This window comes from Camelus ferus, chromosome 1 (assembly GCF_009834535.1).
Source record: "Camelus ferus isolate YT-003-E chromosome 1, BCGSAC_Cfer_1.0, whole genome shotgun sequence".
Lineage (NCBI taxonomy): Eukaryota > Metazoa > Chordata > Mammalia > Artiodactyla > Camelidae > Camelus > Camelus ferus.
Genome location: NC_045696.1, coordinates 69,178,028 through 69,199,594, shown reverse-complemented (window position 1 = coordinate 69,199,594; position 21,567 = coordinate 69,178,028). Strand labels below are relative to the sequence as shown.

General features: G+C 44.2%; 1 protein-coding gene across 2 annotated transcripts; it reads left to right on the top strand.

Annotated features, from left to right (window-relative positions):
• Positions 1–1,683: 1,683 nt before the first annotated feature.
• AHSG (alpha 2-HS glycoprotein) lies at positions 1,684–8,705 on the top strand. 2 transcript variants are annotated; one of them, XM_032482710.1, is made up of 7 exons: positions 1,684–1,996; positions 3,979–4,086; positions 4,437–4,521; positions 4,886–5,049; positions 6,237–6,341; positions 7,279–7,365; positions 8,001–8,705. In XM_032482710.1, the coding sequence occupies exons 1-7, from the start codon at positions 1,784–1,786 to the stop codon at positions 8,316–8,318; spliced, it is 1,080 nt and encodes a 359-aa protein (XP_032338601.1). In that variant the 5' UTR covers positions 1,684–1,783; the 3' UTR covers positions 8,319–8,705. The 2 variants fall into 2 exon arrangements, with proteins under 2 accessions (XP_032338601.1, XP_006188902.1); XM_006188840.3 differs by having other exon boundaries at positions 1,685–1,996; positions 3,976–4,086.
• Positions 8,706–21,567: the final 12,862 nt, after the last annotated feature.

Genomic DNA, 21,567 nt, shown 5'->3' with positions numbered 1-21,567 from the left:
TTCAATTGTGTTACGGAAAATAAATTTATATTTATATGCTGAACCTTATGACATTTCAAATAAGTACTCACTGTATATATTTTTGTGATTTTCAAATTCTTAGTAATGACCATATTTTGTATTTTAAATGATTATTTTAAAGAAAAGCATAGCAGCCACGAAAAGGTGCTGGTGAGTCAAGACCCTGAAGGACGTGGGGCATACGGCCAATGGGAAGTGCCCTAGTTCTGAGGCTCATCCTGCTGGGTGACCAGAGCTGGTTTTGTGTCTCCGAGGGCCAGGACCCCCGCCTCTCAGAGGGAACGCGGAGTCCTGATTTCCCCTTCTGGGCCTCTGGTGCTCAGGTTCTGTATGAGTGCGTGAGCGGCTGGGAGCGAACGTGAAAACAGTGCTTACACCACCTTCTCCGCCCATCACGGGCTCCCCTCACTGACCTCCCTCCCCCCAGCAAGTCAATATTATCAAGCTTCCCTGAGGAAACCCCCCGCCCCTTTTTAAACCAAGTTTTGTTCTCTGAAGCAACAGCAAACAACAGAGCAAATCCACCCCCACACGAAGATGACCTCTAAGTATTTGGAGGACACGTTGGTCTCTGCATTAGGGCTTCTGAGCTCCAAGCTAAACCAAGCTGGGCCCTCGTATGATATTTTCCAAGCCTCTCGCTATCTCGCCCACCCTTCCTTGGGGGTCATACTTGGGATTGTCAAGGGTCACTTGAGAGGTGGGCCAGAACCAACACTGTGCCCTGTGCTCTGGCCACCAAGGCTCACTCGAATTCTAAAGCTCTGAAGGGCCTGAAGGAGGCATCTGCATTCCTAGTGCCCCCACAGAGTCCCAGCCAGCAGGGCAGGACTCAGACCCAGAGCTTTGCTGTTCAGCAAGGGCTCCCCCCGTTGCACTCATCCACTGGCTGGCAGCATGGGTCGCGGGAGCACGGGGTCACTGGGGACACATGGCCACTGGTGCCAATCATGCTCAGCCACCCAGGAGACCCAAGTCAGGGTGTGTCCATGCAGGGTACTGGCTATGGGTCTAGAGAGAAGGGGCCGAGGGAGTGGAGAAGCTCTGCTGGCCGTAGCCCTCCTGGCCCTGACGCAGGAAACCCTCCTCTCCCCATCCCCAGCTTTAGGCAGAAATCTCTCCCTTCCTTTCTTCTTTCCTCCAAGAATCTCACCCAAGATCTTGGCATCTCCCGTGGCTCTCCCACTCATTCTAGATCATTGGTACCTTTGCTGCATCTGTGGGCCCTGTTCTTCCTCCAGGAGATCACTGTCTCTGACATCAGAGGATTTTATCAAATTGCTGAATATCCCTGCTTCCCTGCCCCCTACCCTGCCCCCAACCACAGATCCCATGGCGTGCTCAGCTCAGCACTCCAAGGCCAGCTGTGCTGGCCCCTCCTCACCTCCGTGCTCACCCCTTCCTCTCAGCTGCCTCCTCTCTTTGCTGCTGTTATCATGTTCTGACTCTGGATCATCCCCCAGCCCACCCCCAACCTGCCACCCGCCTGCTCCCAAACAGCATTGACTTTGGCAGATTTCTTGGAGGCTCTGCGATGTCCTAACCTGTTTGCTTTTCCAGGACTGGTGTTTGCAGAGGGTATTTTTTTGGAACCAGAACAGAAATCATCCCACATCCTTACGCAAGTCTTCCGCAGGCTCCAACAGATATATAAAGCCTTTGGACCCTCCATTAGTCTAACTGTCCCAGCAGAGCTCCTGGGTTGGTCCTGAAGTCTCCAGCCACCTGCCTGCCTACCTGCCAAGACCTGTGCGGGGCAGCCATGAAGTCCCTCATCCTGCTCTTTTGCCTTGCTCAGCTCAGCGGCTGCCTCTCTGTCCCACATGGCCCGATGCCGGGTTATAGGGAGCCGGCCTGTGATGACCCAGAAACAGAGCAAGCAGCCCTGGTGGCCGTGGACTACATCAACAAGCGCCTTCTTCGGGGCTACAAGCACACCTTGAACCAGATTGACAGCATCAGGGTGTGGCCGCGGGTAAGTGAACCTGCGTGGAGCTCAGCTGATTCTTCCAAGGAGGGAGGCAGAGGGTAGGAGAAGGGCAAGACAGGAGACACTCTGCTCCGCAGTCATGGGGTCTCAAGGAGGGCACTGGACGGGGTTGGGAGGTGTGAGGAGGAGAAAAGGCTTCATTCAAATGATATTCTAAAGATCAGAGGTAGAAAATATGGCTTTTAGAATTCGGACCCAAGAGACTGGATTCTAGTTGCCAAATTACCACTGAGTAGAAATACACTTCTTTCTCTGGAGAAAGACTGAGAATGAATGAAACTAGCATTTGCTAAGTGCCTTTCGTATATATCGTCTCCTTAACCCCACTCAGTCTTGTGGGGTATTCTCCTTGTCTTACATAAGAAGAAACCGAAGGTCTGACATATTAGGGCTTCTCTCTTTTTAGCCCAAGTCATATAATTAGTAAGCAAAGGGCTGGGATTCAATTCCAGACCTGTGGTCCTTCCTCTACACTATCTGCCTCCCCAAAAAAGGCACTCACCTCCCAAAGAGAAATCTTGGCATGAGTGGATTCAGTCCTTACATGCTAGACAAGAAACCAGTGCCATCTGAAGCTGGTGAGAATGACGATCAAACTTGGGGATCAGCTGAGAGATTTGGAGAGGTAGAGGAAGGGTGTCTGTCTACTGCCTATTTTGAAATCAGATTTTATATCTGATGAAGGATCATGCTTTCAGCCAACATTGATTCCAAGCCTTCGATGGGCAAGAACAGTGCTGGGTGCTATGGGAGACATTAGTTTGAGTCATAAGAAATTTCCATTTTTGTACATTAAAAGCAGTCAAATACTGGCGTGTTAATGATTCAACCTAGTGCGAAGGTGAGAAAAAGACAGTTAGTGCCCATAAGAGATTTATAATCTAGGAAGGAAAATAAGGTAAACCTCAGGATGTCTGGATTGACTCTGACATCTGACCTCATAATGGGACAAAATATTTGAAATTACGATTGTTGGCACAATGAACTTTAGGAGTACTGAAACCACATTGCAGCACAATGATGGTTCAGAGGAAATACTGATCAATTCAGGGAAAATAATACACAATGTGCATATCTGAGGGAAATGTAATGAACAACGTTGCGATTTTCACTGACACGGGGCTTGAAAGTTACTCCTTGAGAAACCCAGGAGCACCTGGTTCCTATTCACTGTAGCTCTGAGTGTTTTCAGGAAGTTAACTTGGGCACATGTGCACGTCCTAAAACACTGCTTCCTCCAGGAGAGGAGATTGGGAACTAGTGAGGCAGAACTGAAACAAGGAAGCAAGCAGAACTGGGCTGGAAAAAAAATTCAAAAAAGAGTTACTGTACTTCTGGCTTTTCCGGAATTTGAAGAAAAGATACAGAAACAGGTGATCTGGCAGGAACAATTCCAAGGAGTCTTACAAGCTCCCCTACCCCAGCCCTCCCCACTACTTCTTCCCCTCTGTGCTAGAATCTTCCTTTGTCAGAGGGAGGCTCGGCTTCCCTTTCATCATCAGCAGGGGGCAGTAGGGAGCAGCAACTTTGCATCCAGTCATCCGCAAGACAAAAAGCCACAGACAACTTTTCCTTTAGGAAGGAAAAGAAAATGGGGAAGGAAAGAAAGTAGATGTTGAGAAGGAAGGAAGAAGTGGAGGGAGGTATGGAGAAGATAATGGAGAGGCAGTAAGTTATTCTCCTACACCACCTGCTTGACCAAGAAAAATCCAAAGCTGTCTTTTTCAAAATCCTGCTTGAAGGGTAGAATTTTATAAGTATGAACACTCACGTTTAGATTCCAAATACAGCTCAGAGTGATGACCGTGGTTACATCAACCCGCCCAAGCCCACTCTGCCTTCCTTCTCACCCCTTCCTACCGGGCAGGGTGGAGGGAGGAAGTGGGTTCAAACCCAGTGGGGTGCACACTTGGGTTTGCTCAGCAGGCCCAGGCTGCTCACCTCTTCATTCTCTGTGTCCACAGCAGCCCACGGGAGAAGTGTATGAAGTTGAAATAGACACGCTGGAAACCACCTGCCACGTTCGGGACCCCACACCCCTGGCAAACTGCAGCGTGAGGCAGATGAAAGAGCATGTGAGTGTCCCTCCTAGGGTGACTGTGAGGGGAGCCCCAGCCTGGTTTGCTGTGCCTCTGCAAAGAGCAGGCCTCTTTTATCCAACTTCCTGGCCTGCCTTTATGGCTAGCCTGTGCAGTTTCTAAAATTGCCATTTGATGGCGCCTCCCCTGGGGCCGATTTTTACCACACTTCACTTTTTTGTTGTAGCCCTCCCTGAAGTCAGAGAGTGTAATGTTTCGATATCACTCCATGCAGGAGATTTTTTTGAGGCTTACCTTTGACATCCATGCCTGAGGGTTCTGTCCCCCTACCCTGCCCCCTGCCCCACCTCCCTGGGAGGGCCCTCACTGTGGGTTTCTTTCTCCAGGCGGTGGAAGGAGACTGTGATTTCCATGTGCTGAAACAGGATGGCCAGCTTTCCGTGCTGTCTGCAAAATGTGATTCCAGTCCAGGTAGAGACGATTATTCTCCTTATGATGTTTACCTTGTAGAGAGAGTGAGGAAGGAATGGGAATTGTTTTCAACGGGAGTAGTTCTAGACACGTTGATGGTGATGAAAAGGAAAAGCCAAATTTCCTGGATTTGGGATGTTTTAAGGAAGCTGTTCTCATCAAAGGTGAAAATCGCCCCCTGGTGAGAGGGGATCCTGCAAAAATGCCCATATGACAGGACTCACATGAAGGTTCAGAAAGAAGCAGAGACTTTGCCTACAGCCATTTGGAGCATGTCTTAGCCCTTTTAAATCAGCAGAGCTGGGGCAAATGCTGCAGAGAACTACAGCCCAGAACTAGGTTGATTTCTTCTCTCTGTGCATAGATTCTGCCGAGGATGTGCACAGGGTGTGTCCAAACTGCCCCCTGCTGGCCCCGCTGAATGACAGCCGGGTGGTGCACGCAGTAGAGGTTGCACTGGCTGCCTCCAACGCCCAGAGCAATGGCTCCTACTTACAGCTGGTGGAAATTTCTCGGGCTCAATTTGCGGTAAGACTGAGACCCTGCTGATGGATTGGGCAGTTTGATGGCACTTTGGGAGTAAATGTGATGAAGCAGGGGTGAGGGACAGAGTGGGTACAGGGACAGCAACAGGAAGGCAAGAAGGGAGAAAAGGGACAGATAGGGTCCTGAGTGCCCTGAGGACCCACAGGACCATCAGCTCCTCCCTAAGCCACTTTAACATAAAACCTCCAGATGCTGTATGTCCCCAGTTCCTTGGTTCTTGTTATCACCAGGGTGGGAGTTCCCACTTTATCCAGAGCACGCACCGTATAAAGCGCGTGTAATTCATGGGTCTCCACTTGGCCATCGCCCACCACCACTGAACGTCTGTAGCACTCTCGTAATTGATACTTATAAAGGCACAGATATACTTAAACAGATAGGCATATGATGGTAGAATCCTAAATGCCTTTTGAATCACTGAAAAAAAAAAACCTAATAGTACTGTGACTAGGTTAGCACATTTGAATGCAACAGAATTCTAGTATTTAAAAAAACTGGTATTCTGGATGCCAGCCATCACATTCTTGGAATTACACTGTATGGGTAGTAATTTTATGCACCAGACTATGCGATTCTCAGAACACCTCCACCCCAGACTATATCAATAACAGATATTTTATTATTGCAACTGTCCATATGCTCCAAGAACTATAGGATAGAAAAGCATAAATATCTTCCATATTTTGGTTTATATTTTTTCATTTGACCTGGCTATCTAAAATACGTGGGAGAGGTATTCATTTCTTTACTTTCCCACCCCTTCTTGGAGGAACCTGAATCTTGGGTCTCAAAGTGCAGGTCCACAAGGGAAGTGTGGTGGGAGGCAGGGATCCCACTCAGGTCAGTGTAAGGTCAGCCCTCTGGGTTCCTGCTTCCTATCTGAAAACTAACCTCTGCTCTGAATGATGGGCAGTGGATAGCTGCACCTCCTTCAGAGAAGACCCAACCCCAACTTCTGGATACAAGCCCTCAAAGCCCAATGTCACTATGACTGCCCTATGTGAGCCACTGGGGGCGTATTTCCTGGCCACACAGCATGGTCTCTGTGAACGGTGCTCCCTGGACTATGCAATGCCGTGTCCCTCGCTATTTCGCTCTGGCCTCTCCTTCCCTGCCTTTTTCCTGCTCAGTCATGTTGCTTCATGAACAGCTTCATTTATCCTCATCAGCCTCTTCAAGCTGCTGCTGTCTATGTGGAGTTTGCAGTGGCTGCCACTGACTGTGTCGCCAAAGATGTCACGGACCCAGCCACGTGCAACCTGCTGGCAGAAAAGGTGAGCAGGCCAGGTGTTGTGTCGGCGAAGCAGGTCATGGAACAGAACATCCTCAGAGCGAGTTTGTATCTTGGAGCTGTGGAAAAGAGAACAGTGCAGAATACCCACTCCCTGTGAGGGCTGGGTCATGCCAGGCCATCCTCTGGGCTGTCATCTCCCCTGCTTAAGAGCTGTCACCAAATCTTCTCACCCACAGGAGTCCCCTGGAGTCAGAGAGGCTATTTCCTAATTAAGAGAAGTCATGCCAGGCTGCTGAGAGTCTAAAGTGTAGATTCCCTAGATATATCTCTGATATGAAATCTTTCAAGTCCTGAAGCCAATAATGCCCAGTTCCAGGAATTGAGCCTAAAGAAATCATTGCGTTTGACAGAAATATATCTATAAAGATGATTTATCACAGATACAAAATGACCCCAAAAGATCTAAAAGTCCAACAGGAGGGAGTCATTGAATAAAATATGGTACCTCAGTACATAGAAAAATTAGATACAAATATTATAGATACAAAATAGATACAAAAATTATGTTTTCAAAGGATAAAGAATAAGAGAATGCTATCATTATAGTATGTGAAACACAGTGTGTACAATGATAGTCACAGTGATCCCAATTTTTAAATGATTATTTAATAGTATTTAAAAATAAGAAGGAAATACATCGATGTTAACAGTTCTCCTGGGTCATACCATTTCTGAGATTATGGTTGATCTCACTCTCAAAGCATTTCTGTATTTTCTACACTCTTTGTAAATTATATATTGTATATGTATATATCCTCTATAAGCAGAAACCATAAACTTTAGGGAAAAGTTGTTTTTTTTAAGGAATTAAGAATTTAAGGTTTTTTTTTTCCCCTTGACGTGTTGGAGTATCAGTGAAATGGAGAGAAACCCACTTTTTGAACCAGTTCAAATAACTCCTCTCTTTCTGTGCACAGCAATATGGCTTCTGTAGGGGGACATTCATTGAAAAAGTTGGCGGTGGGGAAGATGTCACTGTGACCTGCACCTTGTTCCCAACACAGGTAGGGCATCATGGATGTACCTCCCCTCATCTTCAGACTACATTGACCCCTTAACATGTCTGCCCAGCGTTAGTAATGACAGGGCATTTGCCGCCTGTCCTTTTGAGCTCCACAATATAAATGGAGCTTGGGAATGTGAAATCATCAACAAATGGAAGGATGTTTCAGCCATGCCCTTCTCTCCCACGATCTTGTTGTTACAGGGCAGAACCGTCCTGGGTATAGTTGACAAGGCCACGTTTTTATTGGCAGGGCTGGAGAATGGGGGTTATTGGGGGTGGGATAGTAAGAGTGGTTTCTGAGTCTGAGAGACCAGGGGGCCAGATCGGCCTGACAGCTCCCGGGTGGCTGCAGTTGTCGATGAAAAGGGTGACGCTGCTGGTGAAGATTAGCCATAAGGTAGGGTCCTTTTGCTCGTGGGACGTGAGTGTAAATCTACTGTCCCCAAAACAACGGGCGAGAAAAGGGCTACCACAGGCCAGTTACCCCTCTCCTGTAGCTCTGATGACCATCCTTTGTACTTAGGTAGTTCTTTTTTGCCAGATTTCTTGCAAATAAACATTATTATTATGGGCGAATTGGGTGGGGCTCCAATTAGCTCCAAAGCTAACCTCAGGAAACCGTCCTTTCTCCAGCCTGTGATCCCGCAGCCCCAGCCAGAGGCACCTACCCCGGTGGCGGAGGCAGACGCGCTCGGGCTTGAGCCAGTTGTCCAGCCCGAGCCGGAACCCCTGGAGATGATTCCCCCGAACCCCATCCCCGAGCCGCTGAACCGGGCGCACTACGACCTGCGCCACGCCTTCGCGGGTGTGGCCTCAGTGGAGTCGTCCTCAGGGGAAGCATTCCACGTGGGCAAAACACCCAAGGGGGTGCTCCCTGGCATTCCTGCTGCTGGCGGTCTAGGCCCAGTGATCCGCCCTTGCCCCGGGAGAATCAGATACTTCAAGATCTAGAAGACGGTCAGAGATGTGAAGGTTTAGCCCAGAGAACATAGCCACCATTTTGTCCTAGTATGAGTATGGGTGGGGGCCTTGTCTGTTGTCACAGCAAGTGCTACATGTGGTCTAGGTTAATATCAAGTCTTGAATCTCAACTTCTCAGTCTTCAGAGGACAGAAGCAGAAGGGGTGATAGTTATGTTTGATTGAAGGCATAAGGTGAGCAACTTGATTGTCATTGTTTTGATGCTAAGCCACCACCATTGTGTTCTCGACCTTCTCTTGAACTCACAAAAATAATTGGAACTATGACTTTGAGAGGTGCTCATGCCAGGTTTATATCCACTTGTTAATAAAAAATGCCTGAAGGCCCTTTCTTAATAAAGAAGGTTCTAAGCTGAAATGTGGTCATGATTTTTGCCTACTTCACCCAAGCTCACATCTGTGGTCTTTTTTTTGTTTGTTTCCTGGGCTAAGCTGATTCACCTTTCACTTCTCATGGCCCTCATTATACAACCAGGTGTCTACAACAGCCTGGGAGGGTCGTAGGGAGGATCAAAGAGATGCTAGAAGTATATGCTTGGATCCTTCTTGACTCATTCTTGGTTCTCACTGTCTTCCCTGTCTGCTTCCTCTTCCTATCCTCTGAATTTGGTGGCTTCAGAAGATTATGTCCTTGAACTTCTCTTAAATGTGTACTTTCTGCTTGGCAAGTCCATCCTTTCTCGTCATTGAAACTCTAGATCTTATACAGATAATTTCCAAGTTTATAGCTCCAGCTCGGGCCTCTTTTTTGAATTCCAACACTGCATTTCCAAATGTCTCCAGGAGTTCCTCACTTGGATTTACCTAGGACAGTTTCCTATGTGATTTATTTTATCTAAGAGATGCATATCTGAAGACTTAGCAGTATTCAAAATGTGCATATTTCAGAAAAATTTCTCCCCAGGAATAAACGTAAATTAGGATGAGTTATGGAGCTGTTAAATACTGTGCTTGTGGCACATTTTTGCACTAAAGCTGCTCTATATTTTCTCAGCATCATCTTTACTATTCTCCTAAGTTGATAGCATTGCCATGTCTCATTTACCTGCCTTCTTTGGCTTTTTAATCACATCTACCTCCTCTTCTAAAGTTACTGAATTTCAAGTGTATTTTTCAATGCTTGTTAATATTTGGCGTTATGGTAATACAAATGTTTACAACTATAATAACAGCAAACATTAGAAGAACAGAATAGTCATTAAAATCACTCATTGAAATTTTGCTGTGCATGAAAAAAAGTGTGATTTCCAGGATTTTGTCAGTGATGGGTATTTCTCGTCCATGGGATGGTCATATGGCAGTGTTATAAACAAGGTTTACAATGTAATTACTTTTTAAAAAATATTCAGTCTTTGGCTGATTTTTTAAAATTGGAGATTCAAATTGTTTCAAATTTTGTGTGTAAATTGAGACTTTATTGCTATTTTAATGTCCCACTATTTAAAATTTGCATGATTCAAAAGTCATACGAGGTAACTGTCTTATATGTTCAAACCTCTGCCAGGCCATGTCTGTTCCAGATTGACTCTCATCCCCACATCTTTCCCATTTTGGTTCATAACAGCTAGTTTGTCACCCAACAATGAGAATTTCATTCATTACAAGGTAAATTCTATTTTTATTTAGTGTTTAAGGTGTAAAGCAAGAATATACATGCTACATGATACAGCACTCTTAAAGTCAGTTTCCCAAATACTCATTTTCATAAAATATTGTTGGTGCTAATCTGTATCACTTATTCCACCTCTAGCCCTTCCCCTACTCCCCATCCACACCCCCAAACCACCAAGGACCATTAGGAGTATATGAAACACAATGGCGACTTACTAGGATTTTTATATTTATGATAATACATATTCATACATATGAATATATAACAATGTATATGTATTACCCATTCAGTAGGTGGTGACTCCAATCTTCTTCTCATTATGACCTACCGGAGTTAAGAATGCTCATACTGTTCATCACAGCAATATTTGAAAGAGCAAAAATTGTAAACAGTATAAATTTTCTATAACGATGACTGGCTAACTACATTATATCCATTCTATGGGCTACTATAAAGAAATTTAAAATCATATTGCAGAAAAGTAACAATTTATAGAGCAAAATATTCACACTATATTTTGAAATGAAAAGGCAGATTTTTAAATATGATCATAATTTTGTAAAAATAATTTACATGTATAAGTATATTTGTATGTATATACACAGACACATGAAAACTACAAACTATCAAGAAGGAAAATACTAAAATATTAATAGTTGATTATACCTGAGTTACAGGATATTATGGAGTTGTTTTTCTTTATTGTATCAATACTTTTTTTCTATATTTCCTAAACTTTCTATAATCCTCATGTATTACTTTTATAGAAAAAGAGGTTTTGTTTTTGTTTTTGTTTTTGTTTTGTTTTTGTTTTTGTTTTGGCTTAGAACAGAGGTCAGCAAACTTCTTCTGTAAAAGGCTGGATAGTAAATATTTTTGGCTTCATGGGCCTTACGGTCTCTGTCTTAACTAGTCAACTCTGCTGTTGTGGCAAGAAGTGGCCATAGACATTACGTAGCTGCATGAGTGTGGCTGTGTCCCAATAAAATTTTATTTACAAAATTAACAGTGAGCTGCATCTGGCCTTCAGGTTGTAGTTTGCCAAAGTTTTCCAGAACAGTGGAAATAAGGAGAAATGCAGTTAGGCAGTACCATGTGGAGTTGTGTGCTGGTCTCTGGAGTCAGAGTGATCAGACAAGGAAAACAGAGTGTTGTCCCTGGGGATGATGAATTTGTCTGGGTAATAGCAGGGTGAGGATGAAGGGCAGGAAGGTAAGTCAGGAGCTGAAGACTTTACAACTGAGAGGGAGTGACAGAAGGTAAGAAGATGGCAGGGACAGGAAGGGGGAGGCTGATGCAGCCATGTGACATGACTCTCAAAGAAACAGGTTTTTCTGCAAGCACAGAGGACTAACGTCCTGGAAAGTAGCACTAGGGGATGGGGAAGATGTCAATGTTACTAAGTGTAAGTGTCCACTTCAAAGTTCTAATGGAGAAGTTGTGTCTTGGAGAAAAGCCAGGCTTGAGTTGAGTCCAGAATATGACGAGGTTAATAGGATAAGTGGGTAGGCTTACTTACTAAGAAATGGGAATTTCAGAAGACAGAGTGGAAAGAAAGATTTGGGCATAAGAGGGATTGCTGATAGTATATCAGTTTAAGGGGGAGGAGGCAGAGAGCACAAAGAGGATGATACTGCCGGGAGAGGATGGATTAAAAAAAGGGATTCTGTTTGAGGCATGTTAGGCTTACAGAGATTAGTGTCTGGAACCAGCAGGCAGTAGCTTGCATTGATTGTTGCCTGGTGATTCAAGAGCAGGCAATGGGATTAATTCATTCCCAGGTCCTCAGGACAGGAGACAACAGCAATATCTAGAGGATGGGAGGTCTTTTCCTAACCAGGTATCTGGCATTCCCTCTTTCCCCCATCCCATCTCACCCAAAGCTCATACATGGCTATGTTGCCTTAGGTCCCCATTGAGACAAGCCATGGATGGCACTGATTGCACAATAATGTTTTTATCATCTCTATTGCATCCTCCGTTGCATTCCCTTTTATTCACTTCACCATCTCTTGGTGCATTACCTGATGGAAGAATTCAACAAGCAAGAAAGGAAAGAATGACTTCCTAACCAATCTTGCCAGATCCAGTCCCTCCTCCTTCCAGCTATCCCATCTGGGCTGCCAGATGCACATAAACAAAGTCCAGATTCTCCTAATCAAGAAGGATTCATATGATCACAGGTCTCCAAAGCAGGGGGTGCAAACCCCAGGGGATGTACAAGATAAGTCACTGGCTTGTGGGGAAAAGTATCAGAAATCTATTTTTCTAGTTTTTAATATTTTACTATGTTTATTAGCTGCATACATTTTGATCACATTATAATGACTTTTCCTTTAAAAAAGACTTAATTTTTTGGAGCTGTTTTGGAGTCACAGCAAAATTAAGCAGAAATTAGAGAGATTTCTCATACACCCCTGTTTCCACACATGCCTAGCCTCTCTATTATCAACATTCTTGACCAGAGTGGTATGTTTATGGATGAACTTACACTGACAAATAATTATCACTCAAATTCCGTAGTTCATATTAAGGTTCATTCATGGTGTTGCACATTCTGCGGGTTTGGACAACTATGTAATATCATGTATCCACCATGATAGGATCATACAGAATAATTTCACTGCCTTAAACATTCTATTATCCATCTATTCATCCCTCTCTCCCCCTCATCCCCTGGCAACCATTGATCTTTTTACTGTCTCCATAGTTTTGCCTTTTCCAGAATGTTATATAGTTGGAATCATATGTTATGCTGTCTTTTCAGACTGACTTCTTTCACTTAGAAATATGCATTTAAGTTTCCTCCATGTCTTTTTGTGGCTTGATAGCTCATTTCTCTTAGAGCTGAATAATATTGCATTGTCTGGATGTACCACCGTTTATACATTGGTCTACTAAGGGACATCCTGGTTGCTTCCAAGTTTGGGCAATTTTGACCAAAGCTGCTATAAACATCCATGTGCAGGTTTTTGTGTGGACATAAATTTTCAGTTCATTTGGATAAATACCAAGGAATACAACTACTGGATTGTGTGGTAAGGCTGTGTTTGGTTTTGTAAGAAGCTGTCAAACTGTCTTGCAAAGTGGCTGTACCATTTTGCATTCCCACCAGCAATGGATGAGCATTCCTGTTGCTCCACATCCTCACCAGGATTTGGTGTGTCAGTGTTTTGAATTTTGGCCATCCCAAAAGGACTGTAGTGGTATCCCATGGTAGTTAATTTGCATTTCCCTGATAACATAGGATGAGAAGCATCTTTTTATATGATGTGTTTGCCGTCTATCTTCTTTTCTTTGGTGAGGTTCAGGTCTTTTGCCAATTTTTTAATTGGGTTGTTAATTTTCTTATTGTTGAGTTTTAGGAGTTCATTAAGTATTTTGGATAAAATCTTTTATCAGATATGTCTTTTGCAAAATAATTTCTCTCAGTCTGTGACTTGCCTTCTCATTCTAAAGGACTTGATTTTTATTTATTTTAACTGCAAAGGAAAAGAATTAAGCTTTGCTAATATTTAGCATATCAATTATTGATATGAACATATATAATAACTAGTCATACATATATTGGGGACACATATTTAAATATTTTGTTACTAATAGGGCCTGCGATCAAAAACTTTAGAAGTCCCTATGCAAGGAATAAAGTCTAGATTCCCTATTTAGGCATTCAGGTCTTTACAAAACCTGCTTCCTCTCCTTCTCTATCCTATTTCCTGTGCAAACTACACTCTAACCAAATTCTACTAGATCTCATCTGAACAGACCATGGGATTTCTTGTCCCTGTGCCACCTCATGCTACTCCCTGTCCACACTGCCTCTTCTCCCCCTCCCCCACCTCAACCCCATGGTCTAAGTGGTATTTCAAAACCCATCTCAAAAGGCGTTCCCTAAGCCCCAGCTGAAAATCCCCACCTTTTCCTGGACCTGTTTCATGGCACCGAGCCCCTTCTATTCTATTTTGTGGCTATTTGTTTACATATCTCAGATGGACTGGTCCATTTTAATTCATCCTCCTGTTCTTCAGCCTATGTAGGACGTTGCCTTGTCCTTCGAAAGGCTCAAATAAAATCTTTGCTGAGATGAGATATGGTACGACGACACTCCTTCCTTCTACGTCCTCTCCAGTGGAAGGGTGGAGTGCAGCAGAGGCTGCAGTCTTCCTCTGCTCCATGTCGCTAAGGGCCAGCAACTGGTGTTGACACACTCCTGTCTCTGCATTGGCTTTTAGGATATTTTGCTACTCTCCCTGAAACATTCATTCTCCTCTGCCATTGGGCTGCCCCTTCCCATCCTTGTCATTAATAATCTGGCACCCCCAAGGATTCTCCCACATTCACCAGCGGCTTTAGACTTTCTCCTTCCCTGCCCTATCTGACTTCAACACCCCTGCTGATGGGTCACCACCCAAAATCAGACTCTCTCCCCGATCTTGCCCCCTCCTCTATCACTCCTCTGTTTCTGCCACCCTCCTGTGCCCACAGTCACACCCTCATGGAGCAGTTGTCCTCGTCCTGGATGGCAAAACTTGCTCCGCCCTTGCTCTGCCCTTAGCTGCATTTCCTCCACCTCTCATAGACCCTTGGTCAGGTTAAACTAGCTTTTCAGCCTGGCTAAGGACTTCAGTCCCTCATCTCTATTGGTCCAATCTACCAGACTCTTCCTGGTTTCACTTCCTTGTCTGTGAGCCCCAGTGCTGCAGTCTGTCATTTCAATGATACTCACACAAGCATCCTCTGCAAGTCTTGACCCTCTGTCCCCTGGACTACATGCCTTTCCAGGGCCCAACTCCAGCTGGACTGTTCCATTCCTGTTCACAGCCTGGAGGTCCAGCTGAAGGGCTTCCCATCACTTGGCTCTTGGTGTCCTGACAAATGTTGCTCTCCAACCTCAGATGGGACCACAGGGCTCCCCACCCTCATGCTCCTCATTCTTCCTCTACTTCCATTCTGCACAATGGCTCATCCACACTTTTGCTTCTCTCAAGTCCCTGATCACACTCCCACATCTCGACCCTCAACAAACTGAAACTCCCAGTTTCTAAATAAAAGAAATGATCCCCGATAAAAATTCCCTCTACTTCCCTCCAGTTTATCTCAAAGTCACCCGTTCTTACCTCATTCTCTCTTGCTCAGAGTGTCTTTCTCCTCTCTCAGCCTCCCCATTCCACCCCACCCGCTCATTTCCCTTAATTGTGTTGCCCTCCCCAGCATCCTTCCTACCCTAACATCAGCCTCCCCCCTCCACTGATCACAAACACTCTCAGACAATCCCCATCCTAAAAAGCCACTCTCCCCTTGATCCTGCATCCCTCTCAAGACACTTTCTATCCCTCCCCTTCCCTTTACCACCAAACCTCCTCTTAAAAAACATTTCCTTAAATTTTCTTTAAATGTTACATGCTCATTAAAGAAAATTTGGAGATGACTGAGAAGCTAAAAGAATAAAAACGAGTGCCTCCTGTGGTCCTAGAGCTCAGATGCAAACACCATTAACATTTTTCTGTGTGTACTCTGCCTCCCACCTCCACTCCATGGAGGTGCTTTATAAAAGAGTCCAATTACCCTGTAGTTTCCATGGTCTAGCCAGCTCTTAAGCTTGTAATGTAACATTATAATATAAGCATTTTTGGTTACAACAATAAGCCACACAAACATAATATTGTAACAGCTAGTCAGTGTTCCAACAAATGGACACACCATAGTTTACTTAACCTCTCCTACTGTTGGTATGTAGGTGGTTATCGCCTTTTCACAGTTGTAAGTGGCAGGACAGTTGTTAAAAACAAGACAACAGGCCCCAACTGGAGTCGCTTATGCTCAGCCCCATTTCACCAAACTGAGATTTAACTTAATTACAGTTTTGCATCTCCCAGAGATGAAATCCTAAACCAGCCAACCAGGAACTGCCTGGTCAGCACTAGTCAGGTCATCTGCCTGGCAGACCCCTGCAACCCCATAAAGGAAAGTAACTTTCCAATAACCAACCTGCTGTTAAGCCTAGTATGACTTCCTTGTTCCCACCCCCTTCTGCCTGTAAAAGTCTTTCATTTTGTACAGCTCCTTGGACTTCCATTCTACCTGTAATAGAGGATGCTGCTATTTGAATCAATTTTTGCTCAAATAAACTCTTAAAAATTTTAATTTGCCTCAGTTTATCTTTTTATTAATGTTAATATGTATAACATTTCCCAATATTTATGAATACTTTCTAAGAGTAGAGTCTCAGATATAAAACTAATATTTGAAAGTAATATGAATATTTTAAGATTCTTGGCACTTATTATCAAATTGCTCTCCAAACAGATTTTACCCATGTACAGTCAAAATATGAGAGTGCCCATTTTACTTAACTTTTGCCATCACTGCTTCACAGCACCATCACAGCATTATCACTGTTTCCCCCACCAAAGTGCTAACTTATAACTGCCTGAGTAATAAAGAGAGAATTTAGTATACCCCTATCACGTCTCAATCCTTTATACTTGGACTCATAATCATACCAATGGGATGAAATTACTCTGGAGAATTCTGACTTCTTTATTTGCCTAAACCGTTGATCCACTGATTTGTTTTTCCTTCTTAAAGTACTACTGAATCTCTGTACGCTGTTTGGTGCACTTGTTTACCCCCTCCTTGGAGCCCTTTGTCTGTCTCCATCTCTCCTGGCCGCCTCACGAATGTTAGAGTCCCTGAGAGTTTCGTCTTGACTCTTCTCACTTCATATGCCCTGCCTGTCAGTCTCACCTACCACACAACTTCAATTTATTCATTGGTCTTATTCCATAAAATGTCCTCCTTTGCCTGTATTTTAATCTCTACCCACCCCCTCCACTCTCATGGCCCTATACCCTCAGCATAGAAATGTACTCAAATCTTTTCCATTCCTTTTTTTTTTTTTAAGGAAGTTTTTCCTTCCTAACTCACTTAAAGAAAAAAAAATTTTTGGTGGGGGGTAGGTAATTAGATTTATTTATGTATTTGTTTATTTAACGGAGGTACTGGGGATTAAACCCAGGACCCTGTTCGTGTACTTTTCCACTGAGCTATACCCTCCCCCCTCCATTCTTTTTAAAGGCCCTTCCTCAGTCCTGTATTCCTCTCTTTCATTTATTCCTTTCTTCTGTTTACAGCCAAGCTTTTAAGAACAGTGCTCTCAACTTCCTCAACTCCCATTTCTTTTTTGTTTGTTTGTTTTTATTGTTATTTTCTTATAATCTATGCAGCTAGGATTACAGAGGATGGGATGAAGTTAGCAATAAACTACATCAACAGGCTTAAAAGGGGAATTGGGTTATGTATCTGTACACCCCCACTACCACCACCGCATTTGTTGTGAGGGCTGGATAAACAGTCCCTCTAAGGCTGTCTCTCTAGCTGATGCTGGAGCCTGAAGGCCACAGGGCATGTGTTCTGGAAGAGAAGACTGATGCAAAATAGGGGGGTGGAGAGCAGGCTGGAATCCACAAGCATCAGTGAGAACCCCATGAGGGCAGACTGACACCCACATCCATTCCTTTTCCTCTGACCTTGGTGAGGAGGGTATCCTGCTGAAGCTGGGTCTTTTGTCACTGCTACCTGGAATGATCTTTGTGACAACCAAACCCTTAAAACCCTCCCATGACTCCCATGCTTTGAGAATGTATTCAAATCGTACAGCACAGAGGGCCCTCAGGTCCCTGCCTGCCTACCTCTCTGGCTGGGTAGCCTGCCCTCCGCCTGCTCCCCCTCCTCACCTCTTTCCATTCCCCTTCTAATTTACGCACGCACACATACACACACACTTGAGTCATATAAAATCACAGTAGAAATTACCCCTAATATTTGGGGCCCGGTTTCTTCAAAGTTAACAGTAATGTCAAAGTTTAGGTATCTTAATTCCAAAAAAAGAACACTTGAAAAACTATGTCATTACCTGTTAAAACAGAGAAGAGGCTGGGAATTGTAACCAATGAGGCTTTACAAGGGAGGTATCCCCCATCACACGTGGACTTTATTACAAAGAGTATGGCCTTGAGCTCTTAAGTTAAGTCGTCCGCTCTGTTGTCACTGACCAGTCATTAGCAGCCCCCTGGTGTCTGTTATCCACCACATGCCACTGGAGCAAATGATTCTCAAGTTGTTACGATAGAAGGAGCTGAAATATAGTCACCTATTTTAAAAGTCCTTTTAGAACATGTCTGGGTTTGGCTTCACTGGGGATTAGCCTCCCCTGGATCTGCATGCTCCCACTTCCAAGTCTTGAACACTGATCCCTTTGCCCTTCCATTGCCCTTCTTCATGGAACTAGTTCTTATTTACTTCAAAGCTTGTGTGGAATGTCACCTCCTCCAGGAAATCTTTGCTAATTCCTTCTGGCCCCTAGTCTGACCAGGACTGGGTTCGGGATTAACCCCGAGGTTTACTTTTGTGGTTAGACTTATCACACCATATTGTCTGCTGCTCAGGGAAGGGATTGTGCTGTTTTATCTTTATCCCCAGCACCTAGCAGAGTGCCTCTCACCGCTTCACTCACTGAAGAGGAATTTAGGACATGACCTGAATGGAGGAACTTCCTTCTCACCCACCCCCTCAAAGTCCTGATCCATCCATCACTGAGGAGCCCAGAAACCCAAGTTTCAGACATTCACATGAAGATCATTTCCCAGTGTGAATACTGTTTGCTATAATTTTGTGGAGGGCAATGTGGTAAATTATATCAAAAGCTTTAGCATTAGGAACTTCCTTGAACTCAGTAATTCTATTTCAAGGCATTTATACTAAGAAAATAATTAAGGGGGTGCCCGAAGATTTACCCACAAGACTGTTAATTGTAGCATTGTTTATGTATTATAACAGAAAAATTGAAAACAATCTACAGGTCTATAAAAGAGAATGAATTTGAGTAATTGAATACATTGGCAGTGAACCACTGTGTAGTCATTAAAAACTAAGTTGTACAAATGGGTTTATTTATATGTTAAGATGTTCATGATCTATTGTTGGATTTTAAAAGCAACTTATGATATAGTCGGCACAGTATTATATTATTTTTATATAAAAATGTGTGTAATATATGCATAGAAGAAAGTATAGTGGAATAGTCTTATCTTTTTTACTTTCTGTTATTTGAATTTTTCTATAATGCATATAAATTGCTTCTAAAATATTATTTTAGCAAGAAAAACATTTAAATAACTTGGAGTGAGTTCTCCAATCCCTTTACCTGAGCTCCATTAATAGGCATAAATGCTTTGGGCCCAAAAGAAAAAAATGACCAAATATTAAGACTTGTCATTGGCTGTACCTGCATCACATACATGGTCTCATTTAGTCCTGTAAAATAGACATGTTGTCCACATTTTCAATGATGAGAAAACTGAGTCCCAGAGAAAAGAAACTGCACTTGTGCTTGAAGTCACGCAGCTAGTGACAGATTCCATGCAACAGTTTACCCAACAATCAGCCCCCGCCTTTCTACAACACCACACAGCAGAGGTCCCACTCAGGAGCACCCACCTCTGAGGCCAGTGCCAGCCCTGGGAAGGGTGAAATAAATTCATTCCTGAGGTCAGTGTTCTCTGACGTAAGCCCACCAGAGGCCAGGGACCCCTGCATTAGCAGCAGCTGGATCAAAGCTGTGGGAGTGTCTATTGGTTTTGCCCTGTAGTTAATGGATAATATTCTCTCTGAGTATTGACTCAACAAAGTTCCATGGTGAAGGAAAACGACAAACACCACGCACTTGCCCAGAAGAGCCCCAGGTAGGGGGATCCTTGGGTTCAACCCCTGGCTGGATGTGTGGTCCCACGCAGACCACCGAATTTCCCAGGACTTCGGTTATGCCATTTAAACAAAGTGAGGGTTGGCCCGCCCAGTCTCCACGGACACTTCAATCTCTATCACTCCAAGACTCTGTGACAGAACACACATCACACAACATGCAGGAAGGGCATCTTCACAGGAAAGGGGACAGGAACAAACATCCCCAGGGTCTCAAAGACCCCAGTTTCACCAGCCTTCAGAGAGAGGTCTTCCTGTTCTTATTTTCAGGATGAGGAAACTGGTTCTTAGAAAAGATACAGGGACCATTTCTCAAGCTTCTGAGCAGCTTCTGCTGTGGAACTTCAGACTCTATCAACCTCTCCTCACCCCTTTCTTATTCTTTGTAAGAATCTGTGATTGTGATAACTTACAAGTTTTCTGGAAAAGGAGTGAAGGACAAGTTAACGTTTTCTCTGACAGAGTGGCAAATGGCTGGCACGTTTTTCTCCTCTGACAGAAACACAGACGTCTCTGCCCAGCTCAGCTGAGGGTCCTTTAGCCTGGCTCAGGGGGTGCAAGATCAACTCTTTCTTAAAGGGACATTCCTCAAAGCTTACTTATTCTTCACTTATTTCCCAAAAATAAGCGCTGAGTGCTGCAGACCATTGTCTCCACCCAGGAATCCCTAACAGCCTGTATTTCCTCTGTGTGCTTTGAGGACCTGGGGCCTGAGAACTTGCACCCAGTACTGCTGAAGACACTGCTCAGAGCCTCCCAGGACTTCTCAACTGTGTTTTGAAAGTGAAGGACATTTAACAAAATTTTTGAACACTAAAAAGTGGAAAGGTAATTCTCACAATTTAGAAACAAAGAAAATGACTTCAGAAACGTTCTCTGTTCATTTCCCTACGAAGAAGATACTGACGCAATGGGGAAGAGGCAGAAAATGTAAAAAGATCACCCACTCCCTCCAGATTTAGGGCAGGAGTTTTCAATCTTCCCTCCTTCCCTGCTAACCCATCCTGGTATCCTCATCCCTCTTCCCTGGTCTCTTCTCCCCTTTCTTTCTCCCCATTTCCCCTCCCTCTTATAGCATCAACAGGTGGTATTACCAGCAACAGGCATAATTGAGGGGTTACCTCCTAGAGGACATAATCCTCATCCTTGTCTGCTGTGCAACTCGCACAGGGCTACCAGCCTCTCCTCTGTGCTCCCATAGCATCCAGGGGTGTGTGTGTGTGTGTGTGTGTGTGTGTGTGTGTGTGTGTGTGTGTGTGTGTGTGTGTGTGTGTGTGTGTGTGTGTGTGTGTGTGTGTGTGTCAGTCTGCATTATCTGCGGATTCCGTATTTGTGAGTTCACCTACTTGCTGCTACTCATTACTAATCCCCAATCTACACTCCTGTTACTTCAGCAGAGCCACGCACAGAGTGCTGGGAAAGTAGAGTCCCGGGAGGCAGCCGCTTGCGTTCCCAGCTGAAGTCAAACATGGCGGCACCCCGCTTCTAGTTTCCGCTCTGATGCTGTAAACAAGTGTATTTTTTGCAGTTTATTTAGTGCCGCGTTTTTCACAATTTTGTGGGTTTTGTCGGTGAATTTCGCTGTTTAAAATGGCCCCCAGGCATGGTGCTGAAGTGAACAAGGAGGCTGAAAATGCATGTGTGAGACCAGCTTCGTTCAGGTATAAGTTACTGTGTCTGGTAAATTCAATGTTACCGAAGTAACAGTAAATATTAAATAAGATATGTTTTTGAACAGAAACATATAAAACAGGGTTATGTATTATTATTGATCAGTTGATAAAAATGTTGTGACCAGAGGATCACTGGTCACACACACACACAGACATACACACCATATTGTATC

Bases quoted from the DNA above. Each gene is read 5' to 3' on its own strand.
- AHSG (XM_006188840.3), top strand. From the start codon at position 1,784: ATGAAGTCCCTCATCCTGCTCTTTTGCCTTGCTCAGCTCAGCGGCTGC. The intron at 4,087-4,436 runs GTGAGTGTCCCT...TTCTTTCTCCAG, and splicing joins TGAGGCAGATGAAAGAGCAT to GCGGTGGAAGGAGACTGTGA. The intron at 4,522-4,885 runs GTAGAGACGATT...CTCTGTGCATAG, and splicing joins AAAATGTGATTCCAGTCCAG to ATTCTGCCGAGGATGTGCAC.